We start from the raw sequence: 14,248 nt of genomic DNA on the forward strand, positions 1-14,248 counted from the left end.
GATTTATATCTTGACGCACTAATAATAGACCTATGAAATATGATACCCATATGTGTTATTTGCTTTCATGGAGGATGCAAACCGTAATTGAATGGCTTAGGTTATAAGACTTATCCAGGTTAAAGGTGAATGGGATGTTATTAACACTTCTGTTATTATTGGGCCCTTGAGCAGAAAATGTAATCCATTAAAGGATTGTTCCTGTAGTGCAAGTAACTTTGGATAAAACGTGTGTAAAATGGCCTTTGTCTTGGCTTAAAAAAAAGAAGAAGAAAAAGAAGACAGTATATTTCATTTAAATAGTCATCCCTTTATTTAGAGTGCCACACCACTCAGGTTATTGTCATGGGACAAGTGAGGTCCAATCAAAGCAGCAAACACACAGCTCACTGAAGAACCAAGTTTTTCAGTTCCTCATAAAAAAGTCAGTCCTGGCCACAATAGAGAGGCTCTTCCCTCACAGAACTGCCTCTTTTTAAAATTAACTTTAGGTGATAAAAATCATTGCAGAGTTAAAAATGTCAGCCCTGCAACAAAATTGTATTCTTTATGTTCAAGTATCATTTTGTTTTTTTTTTTTTTCTTGTTTTATGTTTTGTGTTCTTATTGGTTGCCACCAGACGACACCAGACAGCGGTGATCTCTCTTCAGCCGTTCAGCTTCACCCTGCAGAAAACAATTTCAATGATAAAACGATCACTTTCCATAATCATTATGACAACTCACATAAACAGCCCCAAAACAAGTGCGGAAGTTATAATCCTACTGATAATAAGAAAAGTTACTTGTCATGATGTTGCGGCTACAGTCGCTGCGGTGACTCCCACTTTCTGTGTGGCATCTTTCTTGGCCTGATGAGCCTGAAGCACTGCGACAGCCTCCTCCACCTGACAACACAGATAAATCAACAGTCCCGCAATGCCCGAACCATCTTCACCACAGAGATTCGTGTCTCTAATAAGCTGATAAAACGCCACTGTCATTTATGAATTACATTTCAGAACAAGTCCCCCGCATAAATCCTAATAAATAAGCGCATAATAATAAGTCCCTGGTTTAGTCAATAAGCTTTGCATTGTTAAAAGCTTGTGATGTTTTCTCATTATTGCATATAACAGCCGAGCTGGTGTCTGTTACTGGAGGCTTTTATCATGGTTAATGGCTGTCACCTTGGAGCGCAGAGACTCATGGGACTCCAGCATGTGCAGCAGCTCAGAGTTGTCGATCTCTAGAAGCATTCCTGTGATCTTCCCGGCTAGACTGGGGTGCATTGCCTGGATGAGAGGAAACAACCGCTCACCTGAGGGAAAACAAAACAGGCATGTGTAAGACAGGCTAGAAACAATTAGAAATAGCTACAGGGAAGAATTAAAGGGATAGTCCACCGATCAACCTGAGATCGTTCCAAGCCTGCAATACTTTTAAGGTAATTTGAAGGATGCTGGTAACCAGTTGCATAGTATTTTTTCAACAGAATTAGCAGCTTTTTGTTTACCAACAGTCCTCAAATGATCTTCTTTTTGGTTCAGGAACAGAAAGATACTACAGGTTTTGAACAACTATACAGGTTTTGTGTGAATTCATGTCAAACTGTAATGTGCAAAAATGTCCTCGGGAGTGTAAGAATATGTTTAGTAAGGCTGAACGTGCTTACAGCCTCCTCATCTCACCAAGCATCTGTTTCTGTTCCTGAGGAGGAGCGGCAGCTAACATGGAGGCAGTGAGAGGCTCCTGACCCTGCACATGAACAGCTGGCTGTGCCTGCACAACATAGGAAAACACAAAATGACCATTTTGATATCTTAATTCTCACAGTGCAAAATATAAACATTCTGTCCTGAAAGGTTATTCATTTTCAGGTTTACTTATTAATGGCCAATCTTAAAAATCTTTACAATTATGTGCGTGTAAATTGAAAATAAAATATACTACAAATTAGCAACATTAGCGTACTGTCTGTCCACTTGTTGGTCTTTTCGTGTTGGTCTGAAAAAAAATGCAAATTCATTCTTTGCCATTAGATGCTTTTGGACAAATTCATCATGAATGAATCGTTTGGGGGTCATTGAGCATATAAAGTAAAAAAGCATATAGTGGTTTAAAGTGTTTTTTTGACTTTGCATGTATGTCAACCTGTTGTTGGGGACTCCCAAAACCAAAATATGAGCCTTTAAAAACCTACGATAGGGACTTTAAATATTACATTTTGACTGATCTATATCCAATTTTAGCCAACACTATTAAATAAAAGCATAAATGGTACCTATTGAGCAACTTAGGTCCCTAACATATCTTTGAACCTGTTTGTTTTATGACAATTAATTCTATTCCTGTTTACAACTAAAATATACACATTATACCTTTGTTATTAAATATGTATCAGTTAATTAAATATACAACCAATAATATCAGAAACGGAACAACTGGACAGCTAGAATTATTAAGTCAACTGTGTAATTTTAATTTAAGTGAGGTACTGTATAATGTCTGTATATTACCTGCTGCAGAGTAATGGGCTGCACAACCTGAGGCTGAGTGTTTCGTATGGTTGTGGCATACTTGTATGGGGGCATGGCACGTGGAGTCGTCACCCCCATGCCCGGCCGGGGACCCATCGGCTGGCTAGTGCCTCCTAGTTGTGGAAAGAAATAAATAACATTAAAGCTATGGTCAGGATGATCACCAAACTCTCTTGTTGTGATCAGAAAATGGTGTTTTCAAATGAATTACGTAATGATCAGGTCAACTAGAACCAAAAGATAAACATGACTGTTTAAAAACTAAATCTTTAATAATCTTTCTGACATTGTTTATCAAATATATAATCTCTGAAATCTAACTTGAAATGACTGGACATTGTAAGGAGGCTGTGTCTGGAAAACAGGTCAAAGTTTGTCACAACAGGCCACTGCATCAATAGTGGGTGGGTTTTCTCACCCACTCTCTGTGCACCTGTGGGGATCCCGCGTGGGCCCTGTGTGGAAGCATTGGGGGCCAGGTGGCGTATGTTGGCACGGGGTCCTGGCTGGCGCAAGGAGCTGGGCATGCCCTGGAAGCCACCCTGACCTCTGCCACCCTGCTGCTGCCAGCGAGGGTTCGGACGCATCTGGGTGAGCTGGTTTGGTGCATAGTATGTCGTTCTGTTCTGAGCCTGTGATGCATTAAACAAAAGACATAAATGAGAGTTTATTAATCATTTAAAGGACCCTTTTACAACCTTGTGTATTTATTGATTTATTATTGATTTATTTTGATATACTAGGAAAGTCAATTTCAGGCACAAAAGAAACTTGTGCTTTGGTGATTCCTTATTATATATAATGTTTATGGAAATTAAGAGATAAAATGTCAAAATTGTCTTCGTTCGGTATCTCAGCTTTTCTTTTTGTCATAATTATAATTTACCAAAGATAATTTACCATTTACCAAAGATGATTTAATTTACTATTTAAAATTTCAAATAGTATTTATATTATAGTATGTTTTCACTTATAAATGAGAATTTAAAAAATAAATTCTATCATCATTTACTCACCCTCGAGTAGTCTTGGGACTGTAGGTTTGGAACTACTCAAGGGTAAGTAAATGATGGCAAAATGTACATTTTTGCATGAACTATTCCCAGACTGTCAATGTTGTCTTAGACTTTTGGATCTCACCCACCTGTGGCACAGCTGGCATAAAGTAACCACCGGCGGGCTGGAACTGGTTGATGATAGCATTGGCAGGCATGGCCCTCATGCCAGCGATACGCTGCATGTATTGGTTGGTCAGATGCGCTTTGCGTTCTTCTTTGCGTTGGGCCAGGGCTACGTACAGTGGTTTGGAGCCAACAATACGCCCGTTCATCTCTGTCACTGCCTTTGTGGCCTCCTCAGGTGAGGAGAAACACACAAAGCCAAAACCTTTGGACCTGCCATCCTCCAGCATCACCTACAGTAAGATATACATTGCATAAGAGACCACCTCCTTCTTCTGTCAGTCAAAAATAGAAAGCTTGCAAAAGCAGAAAACTTTATTACTGGACCAGATATAGCTTATTTGCATCTTCAAATTTATCTAAACGTGAGCACATCTGCTACAAAACAAACAAATATGACAACATTTTTAAAAATGTATGTATTTAAGGAATATTGATTATTGGGTTTGAGTTCTTAAATTATCAAAAAAAAAAATTATAAATCATGACCATGTGTCACTCAAGATCATATTATCAAAAAAAAAACCTTTAAGATGAACAAAATTCTTCCTTGATCTGAACTACGAATGTAGTCCTACGAATTTGGTTGCTCACTTTGATTTGGAAAGGGCCTTTAAATACCATCCCCATCCCACTATGCCCTTCAATGGTGCAAAAACGTTGCTGGGAAATTGCCCAAAGTGCTCAAACAGAAATAGACTCTAAACAGTCACCCTTTGACCCACCTTGGCACTGGTGATAGAGCCGAAAGGAGAGAACTCTTTACGAAGTTTCTCATCATCGATGGTGTCATCAAGATTCTTGATGTACAAATTTACACCCTATGAACACAAATATACACATAAAATAAACTCTAATTCTTTTTTTAACCAAAACACAACCATACACACAAAGACACAACAAAGCAACCGATTACCTGATATCTGCTGATTCTTTCCTGTTTGAGCTGTTCAAACTTCCTCTTGAGTTCTGCTTGTCTCTCCATCTTTTTCTGCGCTCGGCCAACAAACACTGTCTTACCGTTAAGCTCCGTACCATTCATGTCTTCCACAGCCTGAGACAGAAATATCATTACAATATATCACCTGTCTGTTCATTTGTTTATTTGTCAGTCTATCTATCTAGCCCATGAAAGTTCAATGACAATGTCAGTATATCACTGCTGATATTTCATTCTTATTTTTAAACATGTTTGAGCATCAGTTGATTCACCGCACCTTGTTAGCATCCTCATGCTTCTCGTAGCTCACAAACCCAAATCCACGAGATTTCCCTGTGGGGTCTGTCATGACCTTCACGCTCAGTGTTTTACCTGCAGGTGGAAACTAAATCTTCAGATAAAAGGATTCAAGGCCACCATCACAACAACCATTTATTCTCTCAAACTCACCGTATTTATCAAAGAGCTCCTTCAGTCTCTGATCGTCCATATCCTCGCCAAAGTTTTTGATGTAAACATTGGTGAATTCTTTGGCTTTGGCACCCATCTCTGCTTCCCTTTCCTTCCTGGACTTGAAACGGCCCACAAACCTACAAAAAAAAAAAAAAAAAAAGCAGAGACAGAAACGTGACTGATGCAGAAATGTAACACCGACAGCTGCAGACCAACCGCAGACACAAAACAGCTGCAGCAGGGACAAAACCGACTTATATAATCACATAAATGCTAGAAGACTAGCAGAATATATTTTACAATAAAAGGATGAAAAAGTAATATTCACAAAAATACTTTTGCATTCCACAAAAGTAAGATAGATATATAGTATTGGGAAAACATGAGGGTGGGTACTGGTCAACAAACTTTCTTCCAAAGTTCTCTGTAACATTAGTGACTGAAAACTACAGACTGTCTTTGTCAATCAACAAGTTAATGGACCGCCTTCCTGTCACATGACCCTGCTTGGACACTCACACCTTGCGGTCGTTCAGTAACATGCCGTTCATCTTCTCAATGGCGCGGTCAGCTGCATCCTGAGTTTCAAAATGTACAAAGGCGTAACCCTTAGATCCGTTCTCGTCACACACCACCTGTTGAGACGGCATCAAGAATCAAATTACAGTGTCTTTGTCTTATACAGATGAACAATGTCAGTTTCTCTGATGCATGATTTATTGCTTGAATAGAGAAATTATCAAAGAAAAATATAGAAACATTCTTCTGTGACTATATATTATGAGCAAAAATAACTAATTGCTATTTCAGACAATTAGTTTATGTGAATTATTTTTCAAATGTTAGTTATAACTATCAGAAAATCCCCTATTACCTTTAAGAAATAAATGTTGTATTGCATGGGTTAGGGGGGTGTATCATTCATCAGATATTATTAAATATCATTCTTTCCTATTAATAACATTTTATTACATTACTATTATTCATTGACCTTAAAGGGGTCATATGGTGTTTCTAAAAAAGAATATTATTTTGTGGATTTACGCGGTTTAAGGTGCAAAAAAAAAACATTATTTTCCACATACTGTACATTTTTGTTTCTCCTTTATCCTCCTGCTCTGATTGGCCAGCTATCCAGTGCACTGTGATTGGCCGAAAATGTAATCATGAGGTGGAAATGTTACGCCCCTTACCATAACGTGATGCCATATCCCAGCGCTATTAAATCAAAACGCAGCATTTGTTTCACAACGGCATACAGTGCGTCTGGCAACCAGAATTGCTCCACTTTTTTTCTTTGCGTAAACATTTGGGCAGTGTTATAAAAACACGCCTCCACGTTGTGATGTAGCAAAGTGGGAGCATGTTTAAACAAGCTGTGTTGGGGGGTACAAGTCATACCTTTTATAAAGAATATAATGGTTTTGAGACTTTAGTCTTTGAAACTTTATAGATGTTCTTTATGTACCAAGAGGTTGTAACACTAACAAATCTGGAATCATATGACCACTTTAATTTTGACTAGAGGTGTAGTTTTCCGTGGAGGGCAGCCAAGTACATACATTAAATAAGTAAAGAAATAAAGTATTTTTTTCAGCTTCAAAAGATCTAAAAGTCACTTCCTACTTCTTACCTTGCAGGACAGGATGTTCCCAAAAGCAGAGAAGGTGTCATACAGGGCCTTGTTGTCAATGGACTTGTCCAGATTTTTGATGAAGACGTTTCCAACCCCAGATTTCCTAAGTGACGGATCTCTTTGTGACCACATAATTCTGATCGGCTTTCCTTTGACCACATCGAAGTTCATTGTGTCCAAAGCTCTTTCCGCTGCAACCACAAAAACATGAGATATAAGATCTCTCTGCTCTTCTACCTCAGCACATAAACTACTAACAATTAGCCTACTAGAGGATGACAACTCGCTATAACCAACATAAGTCTCAGATTTATTCATTAATAATATATTTTAATCCATTGTGTGTTTAGTGACACTCAACAATACCACAACAAACAAGCTTGAAACTTGTTAGCTGAGCTAGTGGTAATGCTAGCAGATCACAGAAAGACCCACAAAACTAATCTAATTATTACATTTAAATATTAATGTATTAAGCCTAAATATTTAAAAATGATTAAATAAGTATAAATAAATATAGAACATTTGTATTTATGACAATTTACTTGTTTTAAGACTCAAATACACACACACACAAACAGTTAACATTTAGGATAAAATATCTATGGCAGCAGAGCAAAGCAGAACTCAAATATATGTGTATGTCTGGTAATGTCTGAAGACTGAAACAGATAAATATCAGTTTTAAGGTTTGTCAGAAGCTTTATCAAATTCAAACTGATGGCATATAAGGGAACAGTCACCTTTTGTAATACATTATGATGGGTCTCTCTCTCTTTTGAACCTCATAGCCCTCCCCCCGACACACACACACACACAAACTAAAAATGTCTGGTGAACAAAATGGAGCAGCCTTGTGTCTGCTGCCCTCAGCAGTTTGCAGTGTGATTGTATTGAACATGAAGCTCAGAGCTGGTGGGATCACCCAGAGAGAGAGAGAGAGAGAGAGAGAGAGAGAGAGGGAGTGTGAGAGAGACCACTGCAAATAACAACTTTCAGCCAACACAGGACAGTATACACAACCTATTTACAGTTCAAAGCAAACGTTTATTTATATGATAACTTATTTAGGAGGCACATACACCGGCAGTGTATAGCTGTCAATATCAGTAGTAATCTGCCATCACTGTATAAGCAGAAGCGTGGCGTGGCTGACCTATGAATTTGCCTGTCAGCTTGTTTCGTCAACACACCTTTCAGAAAAGACAGGCATAGTGTAGACAGCCCTCACCGACTCTATATTTAGCTGTGTTGGGTCCTTTGAGCAATGTGCTGGCAGGCAGCATGTGTTCAAGGCTCTGTGTCCATTGATGGGGCTAAGACACAGGAATGTGTGTGGCTGAAGCTTACCAGTGCCGGCAACTGTTTACAAATGCAGCTGTTACATGCTGAAGACCAAGCCACCATGTGCATGAACACATTTGCTGAGCATATGCGTGGTGTAAACTACTATTGTGCTGTCACACTGAGCAAAACATGCGTAAAACATTATAAAGTCTTGATACTCTTTCAGATTTACATCCTATAGTGGTCACCAACTGCTTTTGTCTCTTATATGTAAACACGTTGACTATTCTGAGTCGCCATTCTGAGTAACTAAATGGAGGTGAGCGAGTTCAACTCTGACCTTTTAACCTTTGTGCTGTGAAAGAGTAGGGCAAAATCGAGCATGAGATGTTTACAAAGCATTTAGCACAGGGAACAGATATTTCAGATTCACCTCTCTGTTGAACAAATCGTTTTTAAAATACATTAAAATATATAGCAGTTAAACATTTTTAAACTATTTTAAACTGTAATATTGGTGCTTTTACTACGTTTGTGATCAAATAAAGGCAGTCTTGAGCATAAGAGACGTCTTTAAAAAACATTTAAGAAATCACACCAACTCCACACTTTTGAAAGGTAGTATACAATTGTTCATTATAATTTCACATAACTTTTGCTGGTTGAAGAAATAAGTGTTTGCCCTACTGATGATGAACAATGAATTCAGCAGTATTTAGGTTTAAATGCTATAAAACTGTCTGTAAAACTTATTTGAAGTGCAGGAAAGACAGGACAAAAAAAAATGAATACTTACCCCAATTAATACTTTTTCTAGTCTCACATGAAGTATCAGATATGATAGAAACCAAGCTGAAGGTGCTTCACAATGGTATTATCCCCTCATGACACTTTAAATAGCACAAATAGGTCATGCCAGGTTGCAAAATGTGGGCTAACACACACACACACACACACTCACACATTATATATATATATATATATATATATATATATATATATACACACACACAAGTACCATTCCCCTAGACGTATTCGTAGTGTTCTTCAGAGAGCTAAAACATGAACGTTTCCAAATGATCTTCTTATATCAAGGTTTATAGCAGATGTAGGCCATTTTTGATTATATATGGGTCACCCACCACATTTAATTCTAGTCTAGTTCTCTATTCTGATTATAGGCTTAAATTGAGACTGTTTGTCTCTACTGAGTCTTCGTCTATTATTGAATCTAAATTGTTTAATTTTTTTTCACATTTTTCCCCCCAGACAGACTGTGAACAGAATGTGTGAATGTTTTTTTTCACGAATGGACAAGACTAGGCAAGCTCAACAGAACAAAACTCTTGCAGGGTGCACGGCATAAATGATTTATACATACATGCTGCATACTCAACCTTTGTATCACTGAGCGATGATCTTATTTCAAGACATGGGAAATGATACAGCGTGTTGTTCAGCAAGCTGATTTTATATTTGTAAAATTGCAAATAAATTTTGTGTATTTGAATTCTGTTTTTGACAAGGGATTGTAAGTGTCTTAAATTGCAAATTCCCAAGTAAGCGAATCAAGTTTTTATTAGGTCTATGGGAACAAAAACTTCCTTAAGATGTTAAGGCATTGAAATAAACCAGTATCAGTTTTATGTTAACAGTAGGCTGCTTTAATAACAATTGAATAAATATAGCATTTTATCCAAAACCCCTTTTATTGCATGCAATGTATTGGACCTGTAAATCAAACTTATGACCTTGCCATTACTTGCCCCATGCTCTGCTCTTTGAGCTACAATAATGTAGAAATTCACAACTATCACGGAAAGTCACTGGTAAGTAAGAAATAACTGATAGTGATTATGTAATTTAAAAAAAAAAAAAGAGAGAGAGTAAAATGCTAGCAAAAGGCTAACATAAAATAACGCAGTACTAATAATAGCCTATTAGTATTTTAAGAAAAATTAACAGTAACTAAGATATAGTTGCTGTATTTTACTGTACTAAAAAAACTAATTACTGACTACAAAAAACTGGAATAAATACTTCTATCTACTGGTAGTTAATAGTAATTTTATGAAGTCAGCCTACTAGTGTCTTTTGGATCCTCATACATTACAAAAATAAGTTGGAATAACAATGGAATAAGGTTTTGTTGCTATTGAAATAATTAACATGAATAAAACGTCGATTTTAAACAACCAATTTTAAAAACATAAAAACAAAATATGGTTTTAATTATGGAGTAATTTAAATATAAATAGCCAGTAGCTGAAACATTAGTACTCTTTGTATGTTAAAGCAGCTTGCCATATTGGCTGGACATAATGCGGTGTGACGGTCACAGTCAGTAAACCCTGACTTTCTCACAACAGGCCGTATTAGGAGAATAAAGCGGTTTGTTGAAGAGGTTAATGAAGGTTGTAGCAGAGAGGAGTGAAGAAAAGCGTGATGTGGTTAACTCAGAAATACATGTGACAGCACACGGGAGAGAGAGCGCGCGCGCGCGAGGGTGCGCACTACACATCACCTCCAGCGTCCCCACATTAACGCACAAATCATGACACATTATTCCCGTTACTCTTTCAGCTATATGCATCGCGTTCAAAGCGAGACGCAGGACGACAGGGCGCTGTCTGTCATGTCTTACCGTCCGCAGGCTGCTGGAAGTTGACGTAGGCATAGCCCAGCGAGCGCCGCGTGATCATATCCCGACACACGCGGATGGACAGCACCGGGCCGGCCGGACTGAATTTCTCATACAGCATAGCCTCCGTGATATCAGGGTGCAGGTCGCCCACATAGAGAGAAGCCATCGGATAACTCCCCGCCGTCGCTGCGTTCATGTCTCGGGGTCGTTCAAGCCTTTGAGCTCGTGTGTTTGTCTAGTGCTGAAATGACAGCGCGTAAAGAGCGTCCTAGAACCAGAGGGACAAATTAGTCTCTTAATCCTCTATTAAACTTTTACGCTACTCTCCAGATAAACGACGTCGGGAGCAATGACAGCTACGGCATATGGAGTCCGCTCGCGAGGAACCGGCTTCAGAAACGTCTGGGTGGATCGACAGCTTGTTTTTTAAAAAACAAAAAAGTTCGCCCCTTTTAAAAACGTTGTTCGGTTTAAAGTAGTTATTTTTTGAGGTTTTCGTTATTTTGTATTTTTTATGTTTTTTTTTTTTTTTTTTTTTTTTTAAAGGTACTGAAGAACAGTGAGTTACACACTCACGGTGTGGTGGCCGGGGAAAGAGGGTGCGTGGGAAATGCACGGGCACTTTATAGCTCGAGCGGAGGAAATAGCAGCCAGGGTCACACTCGGGATAACAGAAAAAAAAAAAAAAACCCGCACAGAGCATGCGGTGTACAGGACGGCGCGTTTGGAAAAGGAGCATCCAACAGCGACATCTGGGCGCGGCCGTCTACAATACAAGGATACAAGGTTTCCACTACAGCAGCTATATGGGTCTTTCCCACGACGAACACGCGTCAAACCAATTAAAGAGACAAGATTGAGAGTCCAAAAAAAATCCATACAAGACGCATACTTCTGGGACATGACTATTTAAAATAAAAACCTGGAGAACCCCATTTCTATGAGACTTGGTAATATTTTCTAGGTTGGCAGATTTAAAAAGAACACGTTTACTTCCCATGTTGGTTATCAGTTTGATAATGGGAAAAAAAAAAAAAAAAAAAAAAAAAAAAAAAAAAAAAAACCCACACACTCCCATGAATACAGAAAGCATATTTTATTAAGGCAGAACTTATTTAAATTGCAGAAAAATCAGCCACCACAAGAGGCATGACGAAAAACCGTCACTGCGCAGTCCACAGTCTTCTGTAGTCAAGTGAAAAAGAGGTGTACATTAATACAAGTGATAGATCATTAATAAGCTTCATAATCATCCAGCCACTAACCTCAGTTGATCCAATAGGGATGAAACCAGGTCTTTGATTTCAGAGGTATCCTCCATCTGCACATCCTTGCCACTCTTCTCTAGTTGTGACCTTTTGTCCCGTTTGTTCATGCTGGGCCTCTTCTGTTCCTCATAACTAAGAACACTAGATCCATCCGCAGCTCGATTCAGACTCAGTTTGGAATAGAGAACTGGCTCTGATAATTGAGCTCCTTTAGAATCATTAAATATAATCTCAGCCTGTCTGAAAACAACTTCTCCCTTTTCCTCTGCGCTCTCAGAGAGCTTCTCTGGAGTAGGGCTGATCAGAGGCTGGTCATTTGGAGCGAAGTCGAATTTGGATTCAAGAAGCGGGAGAGGCTGCTCTGGATAATCCACTGAAGTCACAACAGGTTTTTTCTGAATTTTATGCAAGTGGTCAACATTATTAAGATGCCACATGTCCAACCTATTTTTGTGTGAAGCCACATCTCCTATATAAACTTTTCCTTCACCCACAGCAACCGCTGGACTCTTCACAACATCTGGTTGCAGCTTTCTATAGGGTTCAGCATTTTGAAAGGTGTCAGAGTTCCCTGCATAACCGCTCTCAATCTGCACCACTGGGTTAAGCGCAAACTCAATGTCTGGTAGCCACATTGATAAGTCACTTCCCAGGCCCTGGCTGATGACCATCACCCCACCAAAGCCAGGTGGAACAGGCCAGGGGGAGGCAGTGTCAACGTTTTGCACCGAGTGCCCAGAGAAAGAAGTACCTGCCATGATCCATCTTTTATCAGCGTCATCTTTGGCTGTAGGGCTGGATTTAGTGCTGAGGTCTGATAGAGGCAGCGGTGTGGCCTGTGCAGTGGATTCTTGATCCTTTAGTATGAACGGGCCAGTGCTTACATCCGCAGTCAGGTCTAGAGAAACTAAAAGCGGATTGTCATTATTATTACTTCAAGACTCTTCTAGGAAGAATACGTCACAGCAGTTTTTAAGAGCAGCAATGGAATGTATGACAAGAATAAAAGGGATTTGTTTGGTTTCCATTACAGTAAAGCCACTTTTGCATACTGAAGTATAAGTTCAGATGAAAGGAAAAAAAAAAAGCCTACTTACTAGGCAGTTCTACACGTTCAATTAAGTTTCTGCACCTCCGCCGACAACAATCACATACTGAAGTGTGTCCACCCAGGTCAACCCAGCTGGGAGAGAAAAAAAAAAAAAAAAAAAAAACCACACACAGTTACAAAACTCAGGACAAAGGCCTAGTTACCAAAAAAAATAAAAGCTGAACTACCTGGATTTCATCTTGTTATAGTTGCAGGATTTAGTGGTAGGGGTGACACCCAAATTAGTAAGATACACTTTACAGTGAATGTAACTCTAAAAAGCAAACAGGAGAGCATTAGACCTAATTGTCAGTTTGCAGGACTGCAGTGATCCTAACTAGTACTGAACACACCTCAGAAGACTTTAAACTGGATGTACGAACAATCAAGTTCACTCTATCAGGCTGCTGCATCACAAACTTCACCAAAGACTCTTTGGAGGCCACACATCTGGTGAACAAAAAAAAAAAAAAAAAAAAAAAAAAAAAAAGGTAAATTTTTGTGAGCAAGCATTTTCAAATTGACACTTGTGTATTGACCTACCCTTTGTTAATGATAAGGGCGACTTCAGGTTTGTTAGTATGGTTTGGAGAAGAGGAAGCATGGCAGGACTGGACATAAAGCTGTTGGCCGGATACAGGTGAGCCAGACACCTGCAGATACAACTGGTCTCCTCTGTGGAACACATTAGTATCCGCTGGACCAGTCCAAGATGCTAGTGCAAAATAAACATTAGAAAACCTTACACATTAACTAAGTCTAATAGATTGAGAAGCGTTTTAATGACGTACAGTTCATTATCCTTAACGAAAAACTCCTTCTGTCCAGAAGAGCCTGTATATTATAAGGCATTGGAAACATAGTTAAAAGTTCTTCAAAATTGTGACGTTGAGGAACTTCATTCTGAAGATGTGCTGCAGCGTCAGGAACACGCCAAACATCATGTATGATTCCTGGTGAGTAGGCTGAAAAATGGCCATTAAAACCATCCCCGTTGGGTGTAACAGGCAGCGCTAGAGACACTATAGTCAAGCAGAAGATGACAAAAACGGCTGCCATCCCTATCCCACAGCTTTCACAGAAGAGAAAACCAGCACAGAATAATAAACACAACTTTCCTCGTCATACAGACGTTCCTTAAACCGCTGGCTGTGAGGAGGTTTATGCTGTGTGGGTTAATGAACTAATGAGAGTCAGGTGATCAAGTCCAGGTGTTCAGGTTTACTTCAT

At 39.0% G+C, this 14,248-nt stretch overlaps 2 protein-coding genes across 3 annotated transcripts; both read right to left on the reverse strand.

The window, feature by feature from the left end:
- Positions 1–289: 289 nt before the first annotated feature.
- Positions 290–11,268, reverse strand: pabpc4 (poly(A) binding protein, cytoplasmic 4 (inducible form)). Of its 2 annotated transcripts, none has more exons than XM_043262554.1 (14): positions 10,661–11,268; positions 6,727–6,920; positions 5,613–5,728; positions 5,091–5,230; positions 4,918–5,012; positions 4,617–4,754; positions 4,426–4,521; positions 3,664–3,933; positions 2,953–3,151; positions 2,499–2,632; positions 1,671–1,761; positions 1,170–1,300; positions 786–887; positions 290–666 (listed from the first exon to the last, which is right to left on the reverse strand). In XM_043262554.1, the coding sequence occupies exons 1-13, from the start codon at positions 10,854–10,856 to the stop codon at positions 789–791; spliced, it is 1,899 nt and encodes a 632-aa protein (XP_043118489.1). In that variant the 5' UTR covers positions 10,857–11,268; the 3' UTR covers positions 290–666; positions 786–788. The 2 variants fall into 2 exon arrangements, with proteins under 2 accessions (XP_043118489.1, XP_043118488.1); XM_043262553.1 differs by having other exon boundaries at positions 2,938–3,151; positions 10,661–11,267.
- Positions 11,269–11,741: 473 nt separating this feature from the next.
- Positions 11,742–14,162, reverse strand: zpcx (zona pellucida protein C). The gene is made up of 7 exons (XM_043262555.1): positions 13,810–14,162; positions 13,562–13,733; positions 13,372–13,468; positions 13,207–13,292; positions 13,026–13,111; positions 11,926–12,835; positions 11,742–11,845 (listed from the first exon to the last, which is right to left on the reverse strand). Exons 1-7 carry the CDS (start codon positions 14,075–14,077, stop codon positions 11,824–11,826), a joined length of 1,641 nt encoding a protein of 546 aa, XP_043118490.1. The 5' UTR covers positions 14,078–14,162; the 3' UTR covers positions 11,742–11,823.
- Between the last annotated feature and the right edge of the window lie 86 nt (positions 14,163–14,248).

The sequence above is a fragment of the Puntigrus tetrazona genome, chromosome 17 (genome assembly GCF_018831695.1).
Source record: "Puntigrus tetrazona isolate hp1 chromosome 17, ASM1883169v1, whole genome shotgun sequence".
In the NCBI taxonomy this organism is placed as follows: Eukaryota; Metazoa; Chordata; class Actinopteri; order Cypriniformes; family Cyprinidae; genus Puntigrus; species Puntigrus tetrazona.